The 24,735-nt window shown below is 47.2% G+C and overlaps 1 protein-coding gene across 2 annotated transcripts in view; it reads right to left on the bottom strand.

Moving 5' to 3' along the window:
* Window positions 1–27: 27 nt before the first annotated feature.
* Window positions 28–24,735, bottom strand: part of hecw2b (HECT, C2 and WW domain containing E3 ubiquitin protein ligase 2b) — an 81,638-nt gene continuing 56,930 nt past the window's right edge. For both annotated transcript variants that reach the window (XM_055930287.1, XM_055930286.1), the window contains exons 10-31: window positions 21,369–22,426; window positions 20,880–21,189; window positions 19,850–19,951; window positions 18,825–18,975; window positions 18,151–18,254; window positions 17,761–17,885; window positions 15,940–16,125; window positions 15,216–15,371; window positions 14,990–15,098; window positions 14,787–14,883; window positions 14,367–14,450; window positions 13,896–14,005; window positions 13,610–13,730; window positions 12,894–13,007; window positions 12,555–12,707; window positions 8,972–9,070; window positions 7,689–7,818; window positions 7,394–7,540; window positions 6,871–6,985; window positions 6,147–6,232; window positions 5,796–5,908; window positions 28–4,648 (exon numbers count right to left, since the gene is read on the bottom strand). In XM_055930287.1, the coding sequence (XP_055786262.1) occupies window positions 4,537–4,648; window positions 5,796–5,908; window positions 6,147–6,232; window positions 6,871–6,985; window positions 7,394–7,540; window positions 7,689–7,818; window positions 8,972–9,070; window positions 12,555–12,707; window positions 12,894–13,007; window positions 13,610–13,730; window positions 13,896–14,005; window positions 14,367–14,450; window positions 14,787–14,883; window positions 14,990–15,098; window positions 15,216–15,371; window positions 15,940–16,125; window positions 17,761–17,885; window positions 18,151–18,254; window positions 18,825–18,975; window positions 19,850–19,951; window positions 20,880–21,189; window positions 21,369–22,426 (3,782 nt within the window). In that variant the 3' untranslated portion in view covers window positions 28–4,536. The remainder of the gene's footprint in view (window positions 4,649–5,795; window positions 5,909–6,146; window positions 6,233–6,870; window positions 6,986–7,393; window positions 7,541–7,688; window positions 7,819–8,971; window positions 9,071–12,554; window positions 12,708–12,893; window positions 13,008–13,609; window positions 13,731–13,895; window positions 14,006–14,366; window positions 14,451–14,786; window positions 14,884–14,989; window positions 15,099–15,215; window positions 15,372–15,939; window positions 16,126–17,760; window positions 17,886–18,150; window positions 18,255–18,824; window positions 18,976–19,849; window positions 19,952–20,879; window positions 21,190–21,368; window positions 22,427–24,735) is intronic.

Here is a 24,735-nt window from a genome sequence, read left to right as displayed (position 1 = left end):
TCCCAACACAAAAGACACAGAGACACATTTAATCAATTATTTTTATCGTTTTTTTCATACAATCATTAGGAGTGACGTGGAGAAAAAAGCTTTGCATAGTGAAGCTCTGACAAAGACACAGCCTTGAACCCCCCAGCAGACAGTATCTAATCCTAGAGTCCTGCCTGTCACAGGACCAGACAGGCAGACAGCCAGCCAGAGAGGAACAGACAGAACATTCCATTACAAAAAGGTGAGAACAACTGAAACATGGATGCAACTTTCAAATTGGTCACAATTGGTGATAATGTATATATGCATGTTGTGTTGTAGTTAAAGTGTTTCTGTGAGTAAAGAAGTAGTGGCTTGGTGTGATGGGCTATCGGTTACTCAGTGATGGTGGTGAATGTGAAGACCATGGAGGTTGAGAGACCGAGACTTGGATGAAGAGAGTCAAAAGCCCCAATTAAAGCCCCAAAACATTGGTACATTCAGTGCAAATCAGGCGTCTCCAACCTTTTCTGGCATTAGATCTCATTTCTTTCTAGATTTTAAAATAGGCCCATTCTTCTCCTCTCCCCTGCAACTCTTCTCCGGGTCCTTGCACTACAAGAGAAAGTAGTGCACTATATTTTCTGTCAATATACCTGGTAAAATAATGGATAATAAACAACTCTAAAATCAGAGATTTGTTGTCAGTGTTGTTTTTCCTGGTTTAAGAATTGTTTTCACTCTCAAAATTATAATTATTCATAGAGAAACAACGAAATGGAATGTTCTGAGTCCAAGTCAATTATTTTTAGGTCTGGAAGGAAACTAACAAATGTAGATATCTTTGTGCAATGTTCCTGTAATTGCGCATCTGGCCCTTTAATTGCGCATCTGAGTGAGGAATGTGCTAGTATAGCAATGGTTCCATACTGCTATGCATTTCATGGCATTTCATTTAATTTCAAGTTTTCAAATAACAATATATACTCATTATATACTTATGCCAGGTAAGCCTACTTGCAATAAATATTTAATTGAAAAGGTTTTGGGGAAAGTATTTCGGTCAACTCACAAGATGGTTTATCACGTCAACTGTCTGGAGTGATGGACAAACGCGCGCACCACACAGACAGACAGGGGCAATATTGCTGCGAATTCATTGGCAGATATTGTTAGGTTTGGCTTTTTAACATGTCAATTTTGCGTTAATTAGATAGTAGCTGGGAGCTTGCGGTGTCTGACACTTGTGGGATTTGTTTATGACAGTTTGTCGTGGAACACGTGCAAATTGTACTTTCAGAATTGTTTGGCGAGCTACTCATAGGTAGACTGCGAGCTACTGGTAGCTCGCGATCGACCTGTTGGAGACCCCTGGTGAAAATACATAGCCTACACAGGACAGCACAATCATTCATTTGCAGACAGAGAGGGAGTCAGAATGAAAGAAAGGTGTACTGTCAGTACGTAAAAAGTTAGAAGAACTTCTCGCAAGCCATCCCAGCTCATGTACAGTATTCCCATAATGCTCGCATCCACTACAAGACCATGGTGCATACCTATGAAACAGCAAGAGAAACTGTCCCTCCCTAGCTTCAGTCTTTCAGTCTATGCTCAAAAACTACACCAGAACCCGTCCCACCTAGCTACAGTCTAAGATGAATGCACTAACTGTAAATCGCTCTGGATAAGAGCGTCTGATAAATTACTAAAATGTCCAAAAATAAATACATGTTATGCCACTGTGCACTTCCCTTTTTAAAAATTATGTTTTTAACGTAAAACATGTAATATATCTGCCCCCAGTCTCTCACTGGCCCTGGGATGATGGAAGAGAATGCAGGAAGTTGTTCTATTTCAGTCCCTTACATTCCGTTAGCTACATTCCAGTCTCGGGATGTGATGGTGGCTGGGTGGGGTCACATCCCTGAAACAAAGACATTGGGCGCGTTTCATGTAATCGTTATTGCAGTCGACACACTGCTCAGATGATAGTCCCTCACAACGCCTGGAAAAGTATTTACCTCTCTGGAACCACAATAATATGATATACATATAATATAGTAATCGGCTAAAATGCTCAGCAGCAGCGCGACTGCAATAAAGGTGACCTGGAATGCACCCTGAGAGTAGAATATGGTGGTATCAGAAAGCAGACTAATGCTTTCTAAGGCAGGATATGAAGTGAAAAACATGACAAATATGTATTTGTTTCTATGACTCTTCCTTCATGTTCTCATTACTCCTCGTCTTAAAACTTCCATATACTGTAGATACGTCTATAAAATCATATGCTCATTACTCATCGTCTTAAAACTTCCCAGTACTGTAGATCCGTCTATAAAAAACATTTCCCCCACCAAAACAGTCAGTGTAATAGCATACCATGGTCATCTGTGCTTGTGTATGACTTCAACATGTTCTCTGTCACGAGTCTCTATAAAGCTATAAATGTCCCTTCACCTCACCATCACCCACACACAGATCACATTATAATTGCATGATATGTGTGTGTGTGTGTGTGTGTGTGTGTGTGTGTGTGTGTGTGTGTGTGTGTGTGTGTGTGTGTGTGTGTGTGTATCTCTCGACATGCAGGTTGTTAATCACCATGTTTTACTTTCATTATCACGGTCATACGAACATTTGTCATTATATGATGTTATATCGGGGTCCCAACCCCTATTGAAATAGGAACTGATCAAACCAACATATTCAATTAGGTGCCAATCAGGATAATGTACATAAGGAGAAAAAGTAGAAGCAAGTTAAAAACAAGAGCAACAAACAACCATGACGGATTTGAAAAGTTCAGATCACCCTCTACTCTGGCAGTGTAGTTCAATGATAAAGCGACGATGACAATCAACATACTTGCAAACAATGAAAAGAGCTAAAACACCGAAAGAGTGTGTGTGTGAGCTTGTGTCTAACATTATGGGAAAGACAACTCAATGTAATGTCTTTATCGAACAAACCGTAGCTGAGTTTGGTTATCCGTGCTTATAGCTTGCCCTGAAGTTTGTTAAGAATGAGGCAGCCATTTTGATTTGACGAGTCATCGAGCGACGTACAAAAACGACACATTCAAGCGCATCATCGTGATATCAGTCAGTACATTCAAAAACATATCATTGTTTGTGGCCGTTACAAAAGACATTTTGCAGATAGATGAAAAGCCTGTAGAGAGAGTCCAGCTTCAGCACACAGACACCACCGCATCACCATGGGCTACTTCAGTGTTCTGTTCTAGAACACACCTGTCAGAGTGTTCAACAAGGGCAGGTCACAAAGCTGCCTGGACCTTGATTGGTTGGTTCTCTCCCTGACAGGGCAGGAGGCGTGGCCACAGCAGCTGAAGAGCACCTGTCTTGTCTTCTTTCATCTCTTCCTCTCTCCTCTCATCCCCTTCTCCAAGAGCAACACTGTCCTGTGATGTCCACCTCAGCCTCTCAGAGGAGCGATGTCATGTGATGTCCACCTCAGCCTCTCAGAGGAGCGATGTCCTGTGATGTCCACCTCAGCCTCTCAGAGGAGCAATGTCCTGTGATGTCCACCTCAGCCTCTCAGAGGAGCAATGTCCTGTGATGTCCACCTCAGCCTCTCAGAGGAGCGATGTCCTGTGATGTCTACCTCAGCCTCTCAGAGGAGCGATGTCCTGTGATGTCCACCTCAGCCTCTCAGAGGAGCGATGTCCTGTGATGTCTACCTCAGCCTCTCAGAGGAGCGATGTCCTGTGATGTCCACCTCAGCCTCTCAGAGGAGCAATGTCCTGTGATGTCCACCTCAGCCTCTCAGAGGAGCAATGTCCTGTGATGTCTACCTCAGCCTCTCAGAGGAGCGATGTCCTGTGATGTCCACCTCAGCCTCTCAGAGGAGCAATGTCCTGTGATGTCCACCTCAGCCTCTCAGAGGAGCGATGTCCTGTGATGTCCGCCTCAACCTCTCAGAGGAGCGATGTCCTGTGATGTCCGCCTCAACCTCTCAGAGGAGCGATGTCCTGTGATGTCCACCTCAGCCTCTCAGAGGAGCGATGTCCTGTGATGTCCGCCTCAACCTCTCTGTGAGATAAAGCATCTGTGTTTCTTCTGCTTTCCAGGAAAAGCTCGACCACCACCTGCCTCACGAGACTCCACTGGAAATCCGTATTTTAAATAATAAAACGTGATGAGCCAGCTGGAGTCTCACTCCAGGTCTTGGTTTTTGTTCCTTCATTGTGTGATTGGTTAGAGGCTTACGAGTCCATCTCTCCCATTGGTCTAATAGAGTAAGGGTGTGAGTGTTAGGGTGCTCTCCTTTGGTTTGTGTTGGCAGTGTGTCTAAGTGACCTTAACCATCACAGTGACCCCTGGCGTTGTGCAGGGGTCATACCCTCTGATAGACATGGGTCTATTCTCCTCTGTTCAGCTCACTTCAGGAAGGTGAGTGTGTATAAAGATACAACAGGGTGCCAGACAGACTAGACAGTCATCCCCTTGAACCCCTTGGGTTCCTCTACCTCTGTGATACTACAGTTCAGAGGTCAGGGTCAAAGGTCGTAGGAGGAGTGGGGGTTAAAGGTGATAGGGGTCATCACTCCAGGCCGAAGGTGCTGGTCTCCTCCACGGCAGTGAGCATCTTCTCGTGCAGCATGGAGAAGGATGGATATGGAGGGAGGTCCAGCCGGTTGAAACAGGTGTGAGCCCTGGGGAGGAGACAACCGCAAACACAGTGAAAACAACAACAATATACTGTCTGTATAATACCTTTTCATACATTATACTCAAATTGATAATATACTACATGAGTTCCCTTAGCCTCACAAGTGAAGTTAGTTCCCTTAGCCTCACAAGTGAAGTTAGTTCCCTTAGCCTCACAAGTGAAGTTAGTTCCCTTAGCCTCACAAGTGAAGTCAGTTCCCTTGGCCTTACAAGTGAAGTCAGTTCCAAGTGAAGTTAGTTCCCTTGGCCTTACAAGTGAAGTTAGTTCCCTTGGCCTTACAAGTGAAGTCAGTTCCCTTAGCCTCACAAGTGAAGTCAGTTCCCTTAGCCTCACAAGTGAAGTCAGTTCCCTTAGCCTCACAAGTGAAGTTAGTTCCCTTAGCCTCACAAGTGAAGTTAGTTCCCTTAGCCTCACAAGTGAAGTTAGTTCCCTTAGCCTCACAAGTGAAGTTAGTTCCCTTAGCCTTACAAGTGAAGTTAGTTCCCTTAGCCTTACAAGTGAAGTTAGTTCCCTTAGCCTCACAAGTGAAGTTAGTTCCCTTAGCCTCACAAGTGAAGTTAGTTTCCTTAGCCTTACAAGTGAAGTTAGTTCCCTTAGCCTTACAAGTGAAGTCAGTTCCAAGTGAAGTTAGTTCCCTTGGCCTTACAAGTGAAGTCAGTTCCCTTAGGCTCACAAGTGAAGTCAGTTTCTTTAGCCTCACAAGTGAAGTCAGTTTCTTTAGCCTCACAAGTGAAGTTAGTTCCCTTAGCCTTACAAGTGAAGTTAGTTCCCTTGGCCTTACAAGTGAAGTTAGTTCCCTTGGCCTTACAAGTGAAGTTAGTTCCCTTGGCCTTACAAGTGAAGTTAGTTCCCTTGGCCTTACAAGTGAAGTTAGTTCCCTTGGCCTTACAAGTGAAGTTAGTTCCCTTGGCCTTACAAGTGAAGTTAGTTCCCTTGGTCTTACAAGTGAAGTTAGTTCCCTTGGCCTTACAAGTGAAGTTAGTTCCCTTGGCCTTACAAGTGAAGTTAGTTCCCTTGGCCTTACAAGTGAAGTTAGTTCCCTTGGCCTTACAAGTGAAGTTAGTTCCCTTGGCCTTACAAGTGAAGTTAGTTCCCTTGGCCTTACAAGTGAAGTCAGCACAGTAGTTTACCTGGGTAGAGAGGTAACTTTGCCCCATTTCTCCACACAGAACCTGCGGGGTCCGTTGCTGCCTCGGAGAGAGGCGAAACCCTCGTAGGGAATACTGGAGGTACCCGTCACAAACTAACAGAGCAGAAAGAAGAAGGTCGCTGTTACTCACTGTGTGTGTGTGTTTGTATGTCTATGTATGTGTATGTGTATGTGTATGTGTGTGTGTGTGTGTGTGTGTGTGTGTGTGTGTGTGTGTGTGTGTGTGTGTGTGTGTGTGTGTGTGTGTGTGTGTGTGTGTGTGTGTTTGTATGTCTATGTATGTGTATGTGTATGTGTATGTGTGTGTGTGTGTGTGTGTGTGCACCCCCACCTGTAGCAGCCTGAGTCTCTGCTCGTTGTTGAACCTCTCCACCGCCGCCCAGAACCAACGGATCACTATGTGGTTGTCATGGTAACCTGAGGGAGGCAGGAAGATAGACAGACAGACATGAGTCACTCAGCAGCCTGGCCTTTCTATCTGGTAGGCCTAGTTACTTCAGCTGTTCAACCAGTCAGCTAGCTAGGGTATACTGTTATATACACATATTTCTGTAACAGCTCTTCCTAATTGGAAAGACATTTAAAAACATTTCCTTCTCCATCTGAATGGAACAATGGACTGTCTTTACTGCTGCCTGAGACCCAGACAGCAGCTCAAAATGACATAATGAAAGGTGCAATACACAAAGTTATTGTCTGTGTCTTAAATGGCACCCTATTCCCTACATAGTGCACTACCTTTGACAAGAGCTGTGCACTATATAGGGAATAGGGTGTCATTTGGGCTCCCGGTCTCCCCTCTCCCCCTGTCTCTTCCTCTCCCCCCTGTGTCTCCCCCCTCTCCCCCTGTCTCTCCCCATCTATTCCTCTCCCCCCTGTCTCCCCCCCCCCCCCCGTCTCCCCCGGTCTCTTCCTCTCCCCCCTTTCTCTCCCGGTCTCTTCCTCTCCCCCCTGTTCCTACCTCCTCTGTAATCTGTGTTGCTCCCCCTGTCTCTTCCTCTCCCCCCTGTCTCGCCCCGTCTCCCCCGGTCTCTTCCTCTCCCCCCTGTTCCTACCTCCTCTGTAATCAGTGTTGCTCCTCCAGTCCACCAGGTCTATCTCAGCGGTGCCAGCTATCACCAGCTCCAGCTCCCTGGCATCAAACACTGACACCAGCCTGGAATCCACCACCTGCATGACACAGCACAGGGCATCCAGGCTACAAACCATGACCACAACCTTTGTGGTCGTTTGTATCTCAGTTGGTAGAGGCTGGCGCTTGTAACGGTGCTGGGTTTGATTCCCGGCACCACCCATATGTAAAATGTATACACGCATGACTGTAAGTCGCTTTGGAGAAAACAGTGTGTTAAATGGCATGTATTATTATTACAAACACAACAACAACAAACTCCCATTATACAGTCTTCCTATCACATCCTATCACATACAGTCTTTAGCTACATCTTGCCCAATTAGAATTCAGTTGTTGTTGATGTCTGTGAGCAGGAAGTTGCCCCAGTGTGTATGATGATACTGCTGAGTCTACCTTTATCAGAATCTGTACCAGGAGATATTTGAGGAGATATTAGACGGTACCTCATAGAATCCCCGGACCAGACTCTCTGTCTGTTGAACCACTCCTCTCTCAATACGCCACTTCACCATGCGCTCAATGTACTCCTTCTTATTCTTCTCTGACACTGGGATGTCGGCCCCGCCCGGCTTCAGCTCTCTCTCTGTGATCTACACACACATAGTACAGTACATACACATGAGCTTTATATCTCACACACACACACACACACACACACACACACACACACACACGCACACGCACACGCACACACACGCACACGCACACACACACACACACACACACACACACACACACCTGTCCGAACACCTCCTCATTGACAGTGAAGGTGAGGTCCAACATGTCCTCGATGTCGTTGTCCTTCATCCACTGGAGACTCTGGTGGAACTCCTCATCCAGATACTCCAGATCACTCAGCTCACATAGGCTGTAGAATAGTAGAGCAGAGTAGAGTAGAGTAGAATAGAATAGAGTGGAGTAGAATAGAGCAGAATAGAGTAGAGTAGAGCAGAGCAGAGTAGAATAGAGCAGAGTAGAGTAGAATAGAGTAGAATAGAGCAGAATAGAGTATAGTAGAATAGAGTAGAGTAGAATAGAGCAGAATAGAGTATAGTAGAATAGAATAGAGTAGAATAGAGTATAGTAGAATAGAGCAGAGTAGAGTAGAATAGAGTATAGTAGAGTAGAATAGAGTGGAATAGAGTAGAGCAGAGTAGAGCAGATTAGAATAGAGCAGAGTAGAGTATAATAGAATAGAGTAGAGCAGAATAGAATAGAGCAGAGTAGAGCAGATTAGAATAGAGTAGAATAGAGTGGAATAGAGTAGAGTAGAATAGAGCAGATTAGAATATAGCAGAATAGAATAGAGCAGAGTAGAATAGAGTAGAGCAGAGTAGAATAGAGTAGAGCAGATTAGAATAGAGTAGAGCAGAATAGAGTAGAGTATAATATAGTAGAATAGAGTGGAATAGAGTAGAGTAGAATAGAGCAGAACAGAGTAGAATGGAGTGGAGTAGAGTAGAGTGGAGCAGAGTAGAATAGAGTGGAGCAGAGTGGAGTGGAGCAGAGTAGAGTAGAATATAGCAGAATAGAATAGAGTATAGTAGAATAGAGCAGAATATAATAGAGTATAATAGAGTAGAGCAGATTAGAATAGAGCAGAATATAATAGAGTAGAGTAGAGCAGATTAGAATAGAGCAGAATATAATAGAGTAGTGTATAATGGAGTAGAATAGAGTAGAACAGAATATAGTAGAATAGAGTAGAGTAGAGTAGAATGGATTTAGGCAAGAGGTCAGTTAACTCTACTAATCTACATAACCACATGTCTGGTACAGTCTTAAAATATCAGAAAAATACTCTCTAGTTGTATAGTGTAATGCCCTATATTCAACACTGGACCACAGCTGTTTTCATTGTTCCCCTGTAATCAGGGACTGATTTAGACCTGGGACACCAGGTGTGTGCAATTAACTATCATGTAGAACAGAAAACTAGCAGGCGCTGGACCTTGTAGGGTCAGAGTTGAATACCCCTGGTGTATAGCTAGAAGTAGACAGTCCAGGTGCTGGATACGTACATGCGCAGCAGGCCCTTATAGAAGGGTCTAGTGAAGAAGGCATCCAGTAGGTATTGGTGGATCAGAGCCAGGCCCAGGATACGCCCGCTGAAACGGAACCTGTACAGGGAAGGAGAGAGAGAGAAGATACTTAGATTAGACATGTTATTACCCAGGTCCTAGTATACACAACAGATGTTATTACCCAGGTCCTAGTATAGACAACAGATGTTATTATCCAGGTCCTAGTACAGACAACAGATGTTATTACCCAGGTCCTAGTACAGACAACAGATGTTATTACCCAGGTCCTAGTACAGACAACAGATGTTATTACCCAGGTCCTAGTACAGACAACAGATGTTATTACCCAGGTCCTAGTATAGACAACAGATGTTATTACCCAGGTCCTAGTACACAACAGATGTTATTACCCAGGTCCTAGTATACACAACAGATGTTATTACCCAGGTCCTAGTATAGACAACAGATGTTATTACCCAGGTCCTAGTACAGACAACAGATGTTATTACCCAGGTCCTAGTATAGACAACATATGTTATTACCCAGGTCCTAGTATACACAACAGATGTTATTACCCAGGTCCTAGTATAGACAACAGATGTTATTACCCAGGTCCTAGTACAGACAACAGATGTTATTACCCAGGTCCTAGTATACACAACAGATGTTATTACCCAGGTCCTAGTATACACAACAGATGTTATTACCCAGGTCCTAGTATAGACAACAGATGTTATTATCCAGGTCCTAGTACAGACAACAGATGTTATTACCCAGGTCCTAGTACAGACAACAGATGTTATTACCCAGGTCCTAGTACAGACAACAGATGTTATTACCCAGGTCCTAGTACAGACAACAGATGTTATTACCCAGGTCCTAGTATAGACAACAGATGTTATTACCCAGGTCCTAGTACACAACAGATGTTATTACCCAGGTCCTAGTATACACAACAGATGTTATTACCCAGGTCCTAGTATAGACAACAGATGTTATTACCCAGGTCCTAGTACAGACAACAGATGTTATTACCCAGGTCCTAGTATAGACAACATATGTTATTACCCAGGTCCTAGTATACACAACAGATGTTATTACCCAGGTCCTAGTATAGACAACAGATGTTATTACCCAGGTCCTAGTACAGACAACAGATGTTATTACCCAGGTCCTAGTATACACAACAGATGTTATTACCCAGGTCCTAGTATAGACAACAGATGTTATTATCCAGGTCCTAGTACAGACAACAGATGTTATTACCCAGGTCCTAGTACAGACAACAGATGTTATTACCCAGGTCCTAGTACAGACAACAGATGTTATTACCCAGGTCCTAGTACAGACAACAGATGTTATTACCCAGGTCCTAGTATAGACAACAGATGTTATTACCCAGGTCCTAGTACACAACAGATGTTATTACCCAGGTCCTAGTACAGACAACAGATGTTATTACCCAGGTCCTAGTATAGACAACAGATGTTATTACCCAGGTCCTAGTACAGACAACAGATGTTATTACCCAGGTCCTAGTACAGACAACAGATGTTATTACCCAGGTCCTAGTATACACAACAGATGTTATTACCCAGGTCCTAGTATACACAACAGATGTTATTACCCAGGTCCTAGTATAGACAACAGATGTTATTACCCAGGTCCTAGTATACACAACAGATGTTATTACCCAGGTCCTAGTATACACAACAGATGTTATTACCCAGGTCCTAGTATAGACAACAGATGTTATTACCCAAGTCCTAGTACAGACAACAGATGTTATTACCCAGGTCCTAGTATAGACAACAGATGTTTTGGCTCGTCCCTTCAGTGCATTTCCATTCATCTTAACACCAGGGCTAGGGTCCATTCAAATTGAAGTACTCAATTCAGGAAATTAATTAGTTAAAATTCAAAAACTTTTGAAACAAAAAGAAAGTAGTTTCATTTTTTTAAATTATTGAATAGGAATTTCAGTTTGCTTCCAGAACAGACCCTCCGACCCCAACCCTGCTGATCAGCCAACAGACCACAGACCCCTCCGACCCCAACCCTGCTGATCAGCCAACAGACCACAGACCCCTCCGACCCCAACCCTGCTGATCAGCCAACAGACCACAGACCCCTCCGACCCCAACCCTGCTGATCAGCCAACAGACCACAGACCCCTCCGACCCCAACCCTGCTGATCAGCCAACAGACCACAGACCCCTCCGACCCCAACCCTGCTGATCAGCCAACAGACCACAGACCCCTCCGACCCCAACCCTGCTGATCAGCCAACAGACCACAGACCCCTCCGACCCCAACCCTGCTGATCAGCCAACAGACCACAGCCCCCTCCGACCCCAACCCTGCTGATCAGCCAACAGACCACAGACCCCTCCGACCCCAACCCTGCTGATCAGCCAACAGACCACAGACCCCTCCGACCCCAACCCTGCTGATCAGCCAACAGACCACAGCCCCCTCCGACCCCAACCCTGCTGATCAGCCAACAGACCACAGACCCCTCCGACCCCAACCCTGCTGATCAGCCAACAGACCACAGACCCCTCCGACCCCAACCCTGCTGATCAGCCAACAGACCACAGACCCTCCAACCCCAACCCTGCTTATCAGCAAACAGACCACAGACCCTCCGACCCCAACCCTGCTGATCAGCCAACAGACCACAGACCCCTCCGACCCCAACCCTGCTGATCAGCCAACAGACCACAGACCCCTCCGACCCCAACCCTGCTGATCAGCCAACAGACCACAGACCCTCCGACCCCAACCCTGCTGATCAGCCAACAGACCACAGACCCCTCCGACCCCAACCCTGCTGATCAGCCAACAGACCACAGACCCCTCCGACCCCAACCCTGCTGATCAGCCAACAGACCACAGACCCCTCCGACCCCAACCCTGCTGATCAGCCAACAGACCACAGACCCCTCCGACCCCAACCCTGCTGATCAGCCAACAGACCACAGACCCCTCCGACCCCAACCCTGCTGATCAGCCAACAGACCACAGACCCCTCCGACCCCAACCCTGCTGATCAGCCAACAGACCACAGACCCCTCCGACCCCAACCCTTCTGATCAGCCAACAGACCACAGACCCCTCCGACCCCAACCCTGCTGATCAGCCAACAGACCACAGACCCCTCCGACCCCAACCCTGCTGATCAGCCAACAGACCACAGACCCCTCCGACCCCAACCCTGCTGATCAGCCAACAGACCACAGACCTCTCCGACCCCAACCCTGCTGATCAGCCAACAGACCACAGACCCTCCGACCCCAACCCTGCTGATCAGCCAACAGACCACAGACCCCTCCGACCCCAACCCTGCTGATCAGCCAACAGACCACAGACCCTCCGACCCCAACCCTGCTGATCAGCCAACAGACCACAGACCCCTCCGACCCCAACCCTGCTGATCAGCCAACAGACCACAGACCCTCCGACCCCAACCCTGCTGATCAGCCAACAGACCACAGACCCTCCGACCCCAACCCTGCTGATCAGCCAACAGACCACAGACCCTCCGAACCCAAACCCTCCCAGTCTTCAGTCCACTCACCACTCGTGATGGTTGTCTACGAAGGCAGACATGGGGCTGATCTGAACGGTGTAGGTGTCGTTGGCGGAGTACTCAAACAGGCCGTAGTACGGGTTGAACAGCTCTCTAGACACCAGGAAGAAAAACTCTCTGGACGGGCCGCTGTAGTCCAACCTGCAACACATACAGGAAGACAAATTATCACACAGGAACGGCGTAGATAGAAATATAACGTCATAGAGCAGACAAAGTGCATTTCTAACTGAAATATTCCTCAAATGTTTCATTCTATTGAACCCAGGATCATTTCCCCCCACCAGCTTCTGGAAGAGTAGAGGACAGGCAGTCTGTCTGACTCACCCCTCCTCTCCCAGGAAGCTGACATAGAGCTTGCTCCTCTGCAGGTCTTTACGGGAGTAACACATGACCTGGTTGAAGGCATCCTCCAGGAGATGGTCTCTACGGATGATCAACCTGGGGGTTGGGGGAGGAAGAGACACACACAGGGGGGAACTGGTAAGGGCAGGAGGGTGTGGATGGAGGGTATGTGGGTGGACCACAGAACTAGAATGAGATTCTATTTCTTTGGCTGGAACACCAAAGCATTTAGCTAGATCAATAACGTATTAATTCTTTCATATTACAGTATTCACACATGAAAATACAAGCACTACATACTACATACAAAATACTCCCCACTACATACTTTAACTTCCCTGGGCCCTGGCCATAGCCCCACTCCATACTTTAACTTCCCTGGGCCCTGGCCCCACTCCATACTTTAACTTCCCTGGGCCCTGGCCCCACTCCATACTTTAACTTCCCTGGGCCCTGGCCGTAACCCCACTCCATACTTTAACTTCCCTGGGCCCTGGCCGTAGCCCCACTCCATACATTAACTTCCCTGGGCCCTGGCCCCACTCCATACTTTAACTTCCCTGGGCCCTGGCCGTAACCCCACTCCATACTTTAACTTCCCTGGGCCCTGGCCCCACTCCATACTTTAACTTCCCTGGGCCCTGGCCGTAACCCCACTCCATACATTAACTTCCCTGGGCCCTGGCCCCACTACATACTTTAACTTCCCTGGGCCCTGGCCGTAGCCCTTGGTCTCCAGTTTGCGGTAGAAGTTTCGCAGTTTGGCTTCGAAGTCTCGCTTGTAGGGGGCAGGGGCACGGGCATTAGCTCGCTGTGTTCCTGTGGGAATAAAATTTGACAGAGAACGAGGGATGAGTGTGTGCTCCCTACAAACACAGAGAGAGAGAGGAGAGAGAGAGAGAGAAAACAAGAGGGAGAAATAGCGAAAGAGAGAATGGGAGAGAAAGACAGAATGGTAACAGAGGTATAGAGAAGCCTTCTCACCAGGTGAGTTCTGTGGAGAGGACACGGGGGAGCTTCGTGGGGACTGGCAGTAGCTGGGGTGCAGTAAGGCGTGAGGCGGAACATATGACATCACTTCCTCCTCAAACAGGCTGCCAGAGAGAACCAAGAGAGAGGAGACAATGTCACTGAAAGTTACAAGGATGCAAAGTAACAAAACTGGGTTTGAACTAAAGCCTAGGCATTGGCTCAGGGAGATAACACAAGTCTACAGGTCTCAAGCACAAAGCTTCTCATACACTGATAGTCCTGAGAGGCAGGTACAGATCCTCATTTCATCACCCTGTTGCAGGAGAAATTTCCACTTAGAAATGTCACATTCCCCCAGACACATTTCCATGAATTATTATCCACATCTCCCTGTCGCTGCAGGATTCTTTTCCTTCTATAGCAAACTGGCTGAAATGAAGGTCGTACAGGTATGAGGCAGGTACAGGTATGACAGTAGCTCACCTGAGGAGGATGACCAGGTCTGCATCACCAGACAGCCTGGCCAGACCAGAGGCCCCTTCATTACGGATCAACTGCACCTTCTCCCTGTGGTGGAGAACACACAACAGAATGAGCCTTCACCACTCTCTGAAGGTATAGTGAGGTGACAACCGTAGTGAATTTAGTAGTGAGGGTTTGAGGGACTGTTCTAAGTGAAGTGAGGGGGGGGGGGGTAGGAAGGAGGGAGGAAGGAGGTAGGGGGAGGAGGGAGGGAGGAGGTAGGGGGAGGGAGGAGGGAGGGAGGTGGGGTGGAGGGAGGAGGAAGGAGGTAGGGGAAGGAGGGAGGAGGTAGGGGAAGGAGGGAGGAGGTAGGGGGAGGAAGGAGGTAGGAGGGAGGAAGGAGGTAGGAGGGAGGGAAGGGTGTAGGAAGAGGCTGCTGACCTGAGCCAGTGGTTCCTGATAAACTCTGTCTGTCTCTCCTGCAGGATCTCAAAGATGTTGGGTTGTCGTAGAAACGCCACTATCTTGTCATTGTAAGCTGAAGAGGAGTCGAGGACAGAATGAGCTATGTGTGTGTGTCTGTGTGTGTGTTCATGTGTGTGTGTGTGTGTTGTTTGTGTGTGTGTGTGTGTGTGTCCACTCACCCACTGGCACTACGTCTTGGTACTGGGTGCGGCTGCCCGTGGTGAAGGTGCTGGATGGGCGGGGCATTACAGGGGGTCCTCCTCCAGAGTGACGAGGGTGCTCACCCATCTGGAGCACAGAGAGCTGGTTGAGTTGACATATCATGTGTCTCACCATGATGTGTGTGTGTGTGTGTGTGTGTGTGTGTGTGTGTGTGTGTGTGTGTGTGTGTGTGTGGTGTCTCACCATGTGTTGTGGGCTGACCTCGCCAGCGCTGTGGCTGCGTTGTCTGGTCAGGTGCTGGCGGTGGGCCAGGAGGCTGCTGGGACGCGTGCTGCTCTGGAGAGGGAGCCGAGGGTCGATGAACGTAGTGGCCCGGCAGTTGTGGTCCACAAAGAAAGGCTGTAGAGAGAGAGACAGAATGAGACGTGGAGAGGTTAGGGTCATTGGTAAACCGAGAGACAGAGAGAGGGACAGAGACAGAGAGAGACAGTGAGAGGGACAGAGAGGGAGAAAGACAGAGAGACAGACAGAGACAGACAGAGAGACAGACAGAGAGAGTGACAGAGAGGGAGAGAGGGAGAGAAAGAGAGAGAGAGAGAGAGAGACAGACGGAGAGAGAGACAGAGAGAGAGACAGAGAGAGAGACAGAGAGAGAGACAGAGAGGGAGAGAGAGAGAGAGACAGAGAGAGAGACAGAGAGAGAGACAGAGAGGGAGAGAGAGAAAGAGAGAGAGAAAGAGAGAGAGAGAGATGGAGAAGATAAGAAGAAAAGAGCTCCCTCTATACCTGTGTGTGTGTGTGTGTGTGTGTGTGTGTGTGTGTGTGTGTGTGTGTGTGTGTGTGTGTGTGTGTGTGTGTGTGTGTGTGTGTGTGTGTGTGTGTGTGTGTGTGTGTGTGTGTGTGTGTGTGTGTGTGTGTGTGTGTGTGTGTGTGTGTGTGTGTGTGTGTGGTGTGTGTGTGTCTGTACCTTGCCAGTGTGGTCGTGCTTCAGCTCCCAGCCACGGGGCAGCTCCAGCTGTTTGTTGGAGAACATGTTGAGGAAAACCACCAGGTCTCTGTTGTGCTGGTAGCGCTCATAGTGATGCGTGTCCCGACGCACCTTACTGATCATGTGTTTCAGGCAGGTGTTACCTGTAAACATGCGGTAGGCACTCTGGGGAGACAACAAGAGAAGAGGAGAGGAGGGTGGGAGAGGAGAGGAGGGTGGGAGAGGAGAGGAGGGACGAAGATTGGAGAGGGGTAAGGGGGTGGGAGATGAGAGAAGAGGAGGGGAGGAGTGGGCAGAGCAGAGGAGGGTGGGGGGAGAGCAGAGGAGGGTGGGGGGAGAGGAGAGGAGGGGAGGAGGGGGAGAGAAGAGGAGAGAAGCGAAGGGGGGGAGGGGGGGAGAGGAGAGAAGGGGTGGAGGGGGAGAGAAGAGGATAGGAGGGTGGGAGAGGAGAGAAGAGAAGAGAAGGGGGAGGAGGGTGGGAGAGGAGAGAAGAGGGGAGGAGAGGGGAAGAGGGTAGGATAGGAAAGAAGGGTAGGAGAGGAAAGGAGGGTGGGATAGGAGAGGAGAGGAGGGTGGGAGAGGAGGGTGGGATAGGAGATGAGGGTGGGATAGGAGAGGAGGGTGGGAGAGAAGAGGAGTGGAGAGGGAGAGGAGGGTGGGATAGGAGAGGAGGGAAGAAGAGGAGGGTGGCATAGGAGAGGAGGGTAGGATAGGAGAGGAGGGTAGGATAGGAGAGGAGGGTGGGATAGGAGAGGAGGGTGGGATAGGAGAGGAGGGAAGAAGAGGAGGGTGGGATAGGAGAGGAGGGTAGGATAGGAAAGGAGGGTAGGAGAGGAGAGGAGGGTGGGATAGGAGAGGAGAGGAGGGTGGGAGAGGAGGGTGGGATAGGAGACGAGGGTGGGATAGGAGACGAGGGTGGGATAGGAGACGAGGGTGGGATTGGAGACGAGGGTGGGATTGGAGACGAGGGTGGGATAGGAGACGAGGGTGGGATAGGAGAGGAGGGTGGGATAGGAGAGGAGGGTGGGATAGGAGAGGAGGGTGGGAGAGGAGACGAGGGTGGGATAGGAGACGAGGGTGGGAGAGGAGGGTGGGATAGGAGACGAGGGTGGGATAGGAGACGAGGGTGGGATTGGAGACGAGGGTGGGATTGGAGACGAGGGTGGGATTGGAGACGAGGGTGGGATAGGAGACGAGGGTGGGATAGGAGAGGAGGGTGGGAGAGGAGAGGAGGGTGGGAGAGGAGAGGAGGGTGGGATAGGAGACGAGGGTGGGATAGGAGACGAGGGTGGGATAGGAGAGGAGGGTGGGAGAGGAGAGGAGGGTGGGAGAGGAGAGGAGGGTGGGAGAGGAAGGTGGGAGAGGAGAGGAGGGTGGGGGAGTTGAGAAGAGTAGAGTAGAGGTGATGGGAGGAGAGGAGGGTAGGAGAGGAGGGTGGGATAAGAGAGGAGGGTGGGATAAGAGAGGAGGGTGGGACAGAAGAGAAGAGGAGTGGACGGGGAGGAGAAGGGAGGGAGGAGGGTGGGAGAAGAGAGAAGAGTAGAATAGAGGTGATGGGAGGAGAGGAGGGTAGTATTGTAAAGTGATGAACGACTGATGTGACAGTTTAAATATAGCTACAGTTCTGTAATAGTAGAAATATAGGTCATAGAAATGAACTGATCAAGCAGTAAGGGGATATAGGTGTGTGTGTGTGTGTGTGTGTGTGTGTGTGTGTGTGTGTGTGTGTGTGTGTGTGTGTGTGTGTGTGTGTGTGTGTGTGTGTGTGTGTGTGTGTGTGTGTGTGTGTGTGTAACATACAGGGTTGGAATGCAGCACGGTGAAGAAGTCTGGGCTGGTCAGGAACTTGGCGCTGGGAGACTGGAGGAGCAGACTGAGACGAGAACGAGAGCTATCTGGAGCCACCACACCATCACGACGATACTCTGACAACACACACAGACAGACAGACAGACAGACAGACACACACACACAGACACAGAGACACAGAGACACAGACACACACAGACACAGACACACACAACAAGTTAATAATCAAACAAATTAATTTGAAAAGCTTTAACAAGAGCCGGGTTTAGTTTTAGTATAAACCAGCCTAAACAAGCAGAATACTGGCTAGTGAAAGTCTAGAGGCCTATTGTCAAGCTTTAGTTGACTACAGCGACCAGAATGCACTGCAAGCCTGGGTACCTGGGATAGTGTGGTGGTCAGTGTCGTCGGTGGGCACCTCGGGCGGAGCTGTCAGCTCCTCTGCTGTTCTCTCATTGGTCATCGTCCTGCGTATACTCTGATACCTGAACACAGAAGCAATGCCACTAAACTGTAACACAAACTCTATAGAGAGAGAAGTGTGTGTGTGTGTGTGTGTGTGTGTGTGTGTGTGTGTGTGTGTGTGTGTGTGTGTGTGTGTGTGTGTGTGTGTGTGTGTGTGTGTGTGTGTGTGTGTGTGTGTTCTGCATGTGAGTGTGTGTGTGTTCTGCATGTGTGTGTGAGTGTGTGTTCTGCATGTGAGTGTGTGTGTGTTCTGTGTGTGTGTGTGTGTGTGTTCTGTGTGTGTGTGTGTGTGTGTGTGTGTGTGTGTGTGTTCTGCATGTGTGTGTGTCTAGATACATGATCAGTGTGTGTGTGTGTGTGTCTAGATACATGATCAGTGTGTGTGTGTGTGTGTGTCTAGATACATGATCAGTGTGTGTGTGTCTGTGTCTAGATACATGATCAGTGTGTGTGTGTGTGTCTAGATACATGACCAGTGTGTGTGTGTCTAGATACATGATCAGTGTGTGTGTGTGTGTGTGTCTAGATACATGATCAGTGTGTGTGTGTCTGTGTCTAGATACATGATCAGTGTGTGTGCTGGTTCTAACCTGCGGTTGAGTTGCTCCATCTGCTGTATGCTGTTGGACCTCTGGAGGAGCTGCGGTGCTGGAGGAGCGGTGGGTCTCTGCCAGGTGGTGGTGCGGTTCACATGGTCCACGTAGAACACACGACTGTGACTGTCTATACGGGCCTCCCAGTCTGAAACACACACACAGCTGTGTTAACACATGACTGTGACTGTCTAACGGGCCTCCCAGTCAGCAAGGCAGATATATCATATGCACTGAGTGGACAAAACATTAGGCACACCTGCTCTTTCCTTGACATAGACTGACCAGGTGAATCCAGGTTGAAGCTATGATCCTTTATTGATGTCACTTGTTAAATCTACTTCAATCAGTGTAGATGAAGGGGAGGAGACGGGTTACAGAAGGATTTATAAGCCTTAAGACAATTGAGACATGGATTGTGTATGTGCCATTCAGAGGGAGAATGGGCAAGACAAACGATTTAAGTGCCTTTGAACGGGGTATGGTAGTAGGTGCCAGGCGCATTGGTTGGAATGTGTCAAGAACTGCAAAGCTGCTGGGGTTTTCACACTCAACAGTTTCATTGGCGTCAACATGGGTCAGCATCTCTGTGGAACGCTTTCGACACCTTGTCAAGTCCATGCCCCGATGAATTGAGGCTGTTCTGAGGGCAAAAGGGGTTGCAAATATCATGAAGGTGTTCCTAATGTTTTGTACACTCAGTGACACAAACTGAAAAAGTCAACCACTAATTCTAATATTACTACTAATTGTATAAATTCTACCATGTCAGATGTCAGATTATGTGTCATGATCAGGATCTCTATCTTTCTCTTCCTTCCTCAGAAACACACTCTACTCATCTTCCTCCCTCAGAAACACACTCTACTCATCTTCCTCCCTCAGAAACACACTCTCCTCATCTTCCTCCCTCAGAAACACACTCTACTCATCTTCCTCCCTCAGAAACACACTCTACTCATCTTCCTCCCTCAGAAACACACTCTGCTCATCTTCCTCCCTCAGAAACACACTCTACTCACTGGGAGGAAGGGGCTCATCTACTCTCTGGTAGCGACCAACGTCGTGACGGACAGAGGGCAGGGAGCGGACGGACTGGTGACCGTTGACTTGAGCTGTGGCCCCTGAAGAAGATGAGGAGAGAGGAAGATCTTTAAACACACTCTGGCCCCTGGACAAGATGAGGAGAGAGGAAGACATTAAAAGACACTGTGGCCCCTGGACAATATGAGGAGAGAGGAAGACATTAAAACACACTGTGGCCCCTGGACAAGATGAGGAGAGAGGAAGACATTAAAACACACTGTGGCCCCTGGACAAGATGAGGAGAGAGGAAGACATTAAAACACACTGTGGCCCCTGAACAATACGAGGAGAGAGGAAGACATTAAAACACACTGTGGCCCCTGGACAATATGAGGAGAGAGGAAGACATTAAAACACACTGTGGCCCCTGGACAATACGAGGAGAGAGGAAGACATTAAAACACACTGTGGCCCCTGAATAGAATACAGATTAAACACACGAGCGCACACTCAAACACACATTAAAACCTCACTGTGTCATGCAAACCAGAGGGAAAGACATAATCTGACAACAATCAAAGTTAATAAACGTCAAGTGAATAATACAGTTTTTTCCCCGTTTTTTAATCCTTTTGTTCTTTTGTTCATTTTCCAAAGATCCGTTTAGAGGATTTAAGGAGCTTTTCATGTTTCTTTCCTAGTCCTGAACCGGGTCAATCCCTCACAGTGGTACTGTACTGTATGACCATGGAGCAGAAACATCCCTCTGGACAAAACATCACAGAAGATAGTGTAGATGCACATCAACCTCTATGGAAGGACCATGAACACGTGTCCAGCTGAACATTCCAAACATGCCTCTGAAGACCTAACGTAAGTAATTTACTGTTTTTATCTGGGATTGAAATACACTGTATACAAAATCGTGTACTGCACACACACATTTGTGTACTTTTACTTTGTGCCTGTCATGAATTTCCAATAAGCAATTTGTGTGATACTGGGTTGCTGTGTCCTGTCTCTCACCTCCTGCCTCTCTGCCCTCCTCAGAGACACTCTGAGGAGAGTCGATTGGCCCGCTGGCCTCAGAAGACCGCGCCCCCTCCTCCTGAGACACGCCTCCAGACGCCTGCATGGACCTCCTCTGCCAGATCTCCCCACCCTCGTCTTCCTCATTGGCTGCTGCGCCGGCGGTCCTTGCTCCTGTGACATCAGAGGCCCCGCCCCCCTGGTCGGCAACGCTACTGGTCGTCGGGGGGGCTGCGATGGCACTTGCTCCTTCACTGGATGACTCCGACCCTTCCTCCTCAGCCTTGGGCGCCATTTCCTTTTCCTTCTGAAAATAGAGCAAAGTATTCTTTATTGTTAAACTTGGTTTTGGCATTTAGCCTTCATCACTAAGATATGAAAACATTTAGATGAACCTAAAGTTGAAATGTACAGTAATATACATGTGGTAGAGCTTTCTGTTAGATGGTGGACCTGCCCAGACCCTAGTCTGACAGCACCACTCACCTGAGTAGTGGATGTCTTCAGAACAGCAGGCAGTGAGTTCCTGAGGGGCCCCTGGGCTGCTGTGGTCCCTGAGATTGTTGGTTGCTGGCTGGCCTTAGTCCTGGCTGCCACAGCGTCCTCTGACACCCCCTGCACTGCAGTATTCGTCTCAGGTATTGGAGATAGAGGAGCTCCAGCCCCAGGACCAACCACAGATCCAGGTCTGGCCTCAGCTCCAACCCCAGGTCTGGCTACAGTTAGAGATCCAACCACAGCCATGGATCCAGCTCCAGTCCTCGCTTCAACTGCAACTCCAACCCCAGCTCCAGATACAGCCCCATCTCCAGCTCTATCCCCAGATCCAGCCCCATCCCCAGATCCAGCCCCATCTCCATCTCCATCCCCAGATCCAGCCCTATCCCCAGTTCCAGCCCCATCCCCCTCCCCAGATCCAGCCTCAGCTCCATCCCCATCTCCAGCTCTATCCTCAGATCCAGCCCCATCTCCAGCTCTATCCCCAGATCCAGCCCCATCCCCAGATCCAGCCCCATCCCCAGCTCCAGACCCAGCCCCAAATACAGCCCCATCCCCAGCTCCAGACCCAGCCCCAAATACAGCCCCATCTCCAGCTCCATCCCCATCTCCAGCTCCATCTCCAGATCCAGCCCCATCCCCAGCTTCATCTCCAGGTCCATCTCCAACCCCTGTCCCAGCTTTTGTCCCCTGTGCTCCCTCAACCTCTCCCCTATTTGCCTCTGTCCCCTCTTTCTCTTGTTTCCCCAGGCCCTGTTCTGAAGAGGCAGCTCCCTTTCCAAGCCCAGCCTGAACACCATTGGTCAGTGGCAGCAAGGGCTTCCTGTCATGTGGTGGATGGTCCCTGGGCGGCCCTGCCTCCTCGTCTTCATCAGAGTCTATATGCAGCATGGCGCTGAGTCGTGTGTTCGTGGGGAAACTGGACCTCAGCTTGGGTGACGTCGCGCCCAGGGGCCGCTCTCCCGGGCCCTTAGGAGCTTCAATGGCATCCAGGTAGTCGTTGAGGGATGCCTGTCGATGGGTGTGGCCGCCCGGGATTGCCAATCCTAGTTAGATTAGATTAGATATACTTTTATTGTCTGTTGTTCACAGAAATGTACTTTACGTACAGAAATCATTAAAAAACACCAACAGAAAGAGAAATTACCTGTAGACAGTTACATGAAACATACTAATAGTATGACGGTTACATGAAACATACTAACAGTATGACGGTTACATGAAACATACTAACAGTATAACAGTTACATGAAACATACTAATAGTATGACAGTTACATGAAACATACTAATATTATGACGGTTACATGAAACATACTAACAGTATGACGGTTACATGAAACATACTAACAGTATGACGGTTACATGAAACATACTAACAGTATGACGGTTACATGAAACATACTAATAGTATGACGGTTACATGAAACATACTAATAGTATGACGGTTACATGAAACATACTAATAGTATGACGGTTACATGAAACATACTAACATTATGAAGGTTACATGAAACATACTAACATTATGAAGTTTACATGAAACATACTAATAGTATGACGGTTACATGAAACATACTAACAGTATGACGGTTACATGAAACATACTAATAGTATGACGGTTACATGAAACATACTAACAGTATGATGGTTACATGAAACATACTAATAGTATGACAGTTACATGAAACATACTAATATTATGACGGTTACATGAAACATACTAACAGTATGACGGTTACATGAAACATACTAACAGTATGACGGTTACATGAAACATACTAACAGTATGACGGTTACATGAAACATACTAATAGTATGACGGTTACATGAAATATACTAATAGTATGACGGTTACATGAAACATACTAACAGTATGACGGTTACATGAAACATACTAATAGTATGATGGTTACATGAAACATACTAATAGTATGACGGTTACATGAAACATACTAATAGTATGACGGTTACATGAAACATACTAACATTATGAAGGTTACATGAAACATACTAATAGTATGACGGTTACATGAAACATACTAACAGTATGACGGTTACATGAAACATACTAACAGTATGATGGTTACATGAAACATACTAACAGTATGATGGTTACATGAAACATACTAACAGTATGATGGTTACATGAAACATACTAATAGTATGACGGTTACATGAAACATACTAACAGTATGACGGTTACATGAAACATACTAATAGTATGACGGTTACATGAAACATACTAACAGTATGACGGTTACATGAAACATACAAACAGTATGAAGGATACATGAAACATACTAATAGTATGACGGTTACATGAAACATTCTAATAGTATGACGGTTACATGAAACATACTAACAGTATGACGGTTACATGAAACATACTAATAGTATGACGGTTACATGAAACATACTAATAGTATGACGGTTACATGAAACATACTAATAGTATGACGGTTACATGAAACATACTAACAGTATGACGGTTACATGAAACATACTAATAGTATGACGGTTACATGAAACATACTAACAGTATGATGGTTACATGAAACATACTAATAGTATGACGGTTACATGAAACATACTAACAGTATGACGGTTACATGAAACATACTAATAGTATGACGGTTACATGAAACATACTAACAGTATGACGGTTACATGAAACATACAAACAGTATGAAGGATACATGAAACATACTAATAGTATGACGGTTACATGAAACATTCTAATAGTATGACGGTTACATGAAACATACTAACAGTATGACGGTTACATGAAACATACTAATAGTATGACGGTTACATGAAACATACTAATAGTATGACGGTTACATGAAACATACTAATAGTATGACGGTTACATGAAACATACTAACAGTATGACGGTTACATGAAACATACTAATAGTATGACGGTTACATGAAACATACTAACAGTATGATGGTTACATGAAACATACTAATAGTATGACGGTTACATGAAACATACTAATAGTATGACGGTTACATGAAACATACTAACAGTATGACGGTTACATGAAACATACAAACAGTATGAAGGATACATGAAACATACTAATAGTATGACGGTTACATGAAACATTCTAATAGTATGACGGTTACATGAAACATACTAACAGTATGACGGTTACATGAAACATACTAATAGTATGACGGTTACATGAAACATACTAATAGTATGACGGTTACATGAAACATACTAATAGTATGACGGTTACATGAAACATACTAACAGTATGAAGGTTACATGAAACATACTAATAGTATGAAGGTTACATGAAACATACTAATAGTATGATGGTTACATGAAACATACTAACAGTA

Source organism: Salvelinus fontinalis, chromosome 7 (assembly GCF_029448725.1).
Source record: "Salvelinus fontinalis isolate EN_2023a chromosome 7, ASM2944872v1, whole genome shotgun sequence".
NCBI classification, from domain to species: domain Eukaryota; kingdom Metazoa; phylum Chordata; class Actinopteri; order Salmoniformes; family Salmonidae; genus Salvelinus; species Salvelinus fontinalis.
Note: the sequence above shows the minus strand (reverse complement) of the source record. Positions and strands in the feature narration are given on the sequence as shown.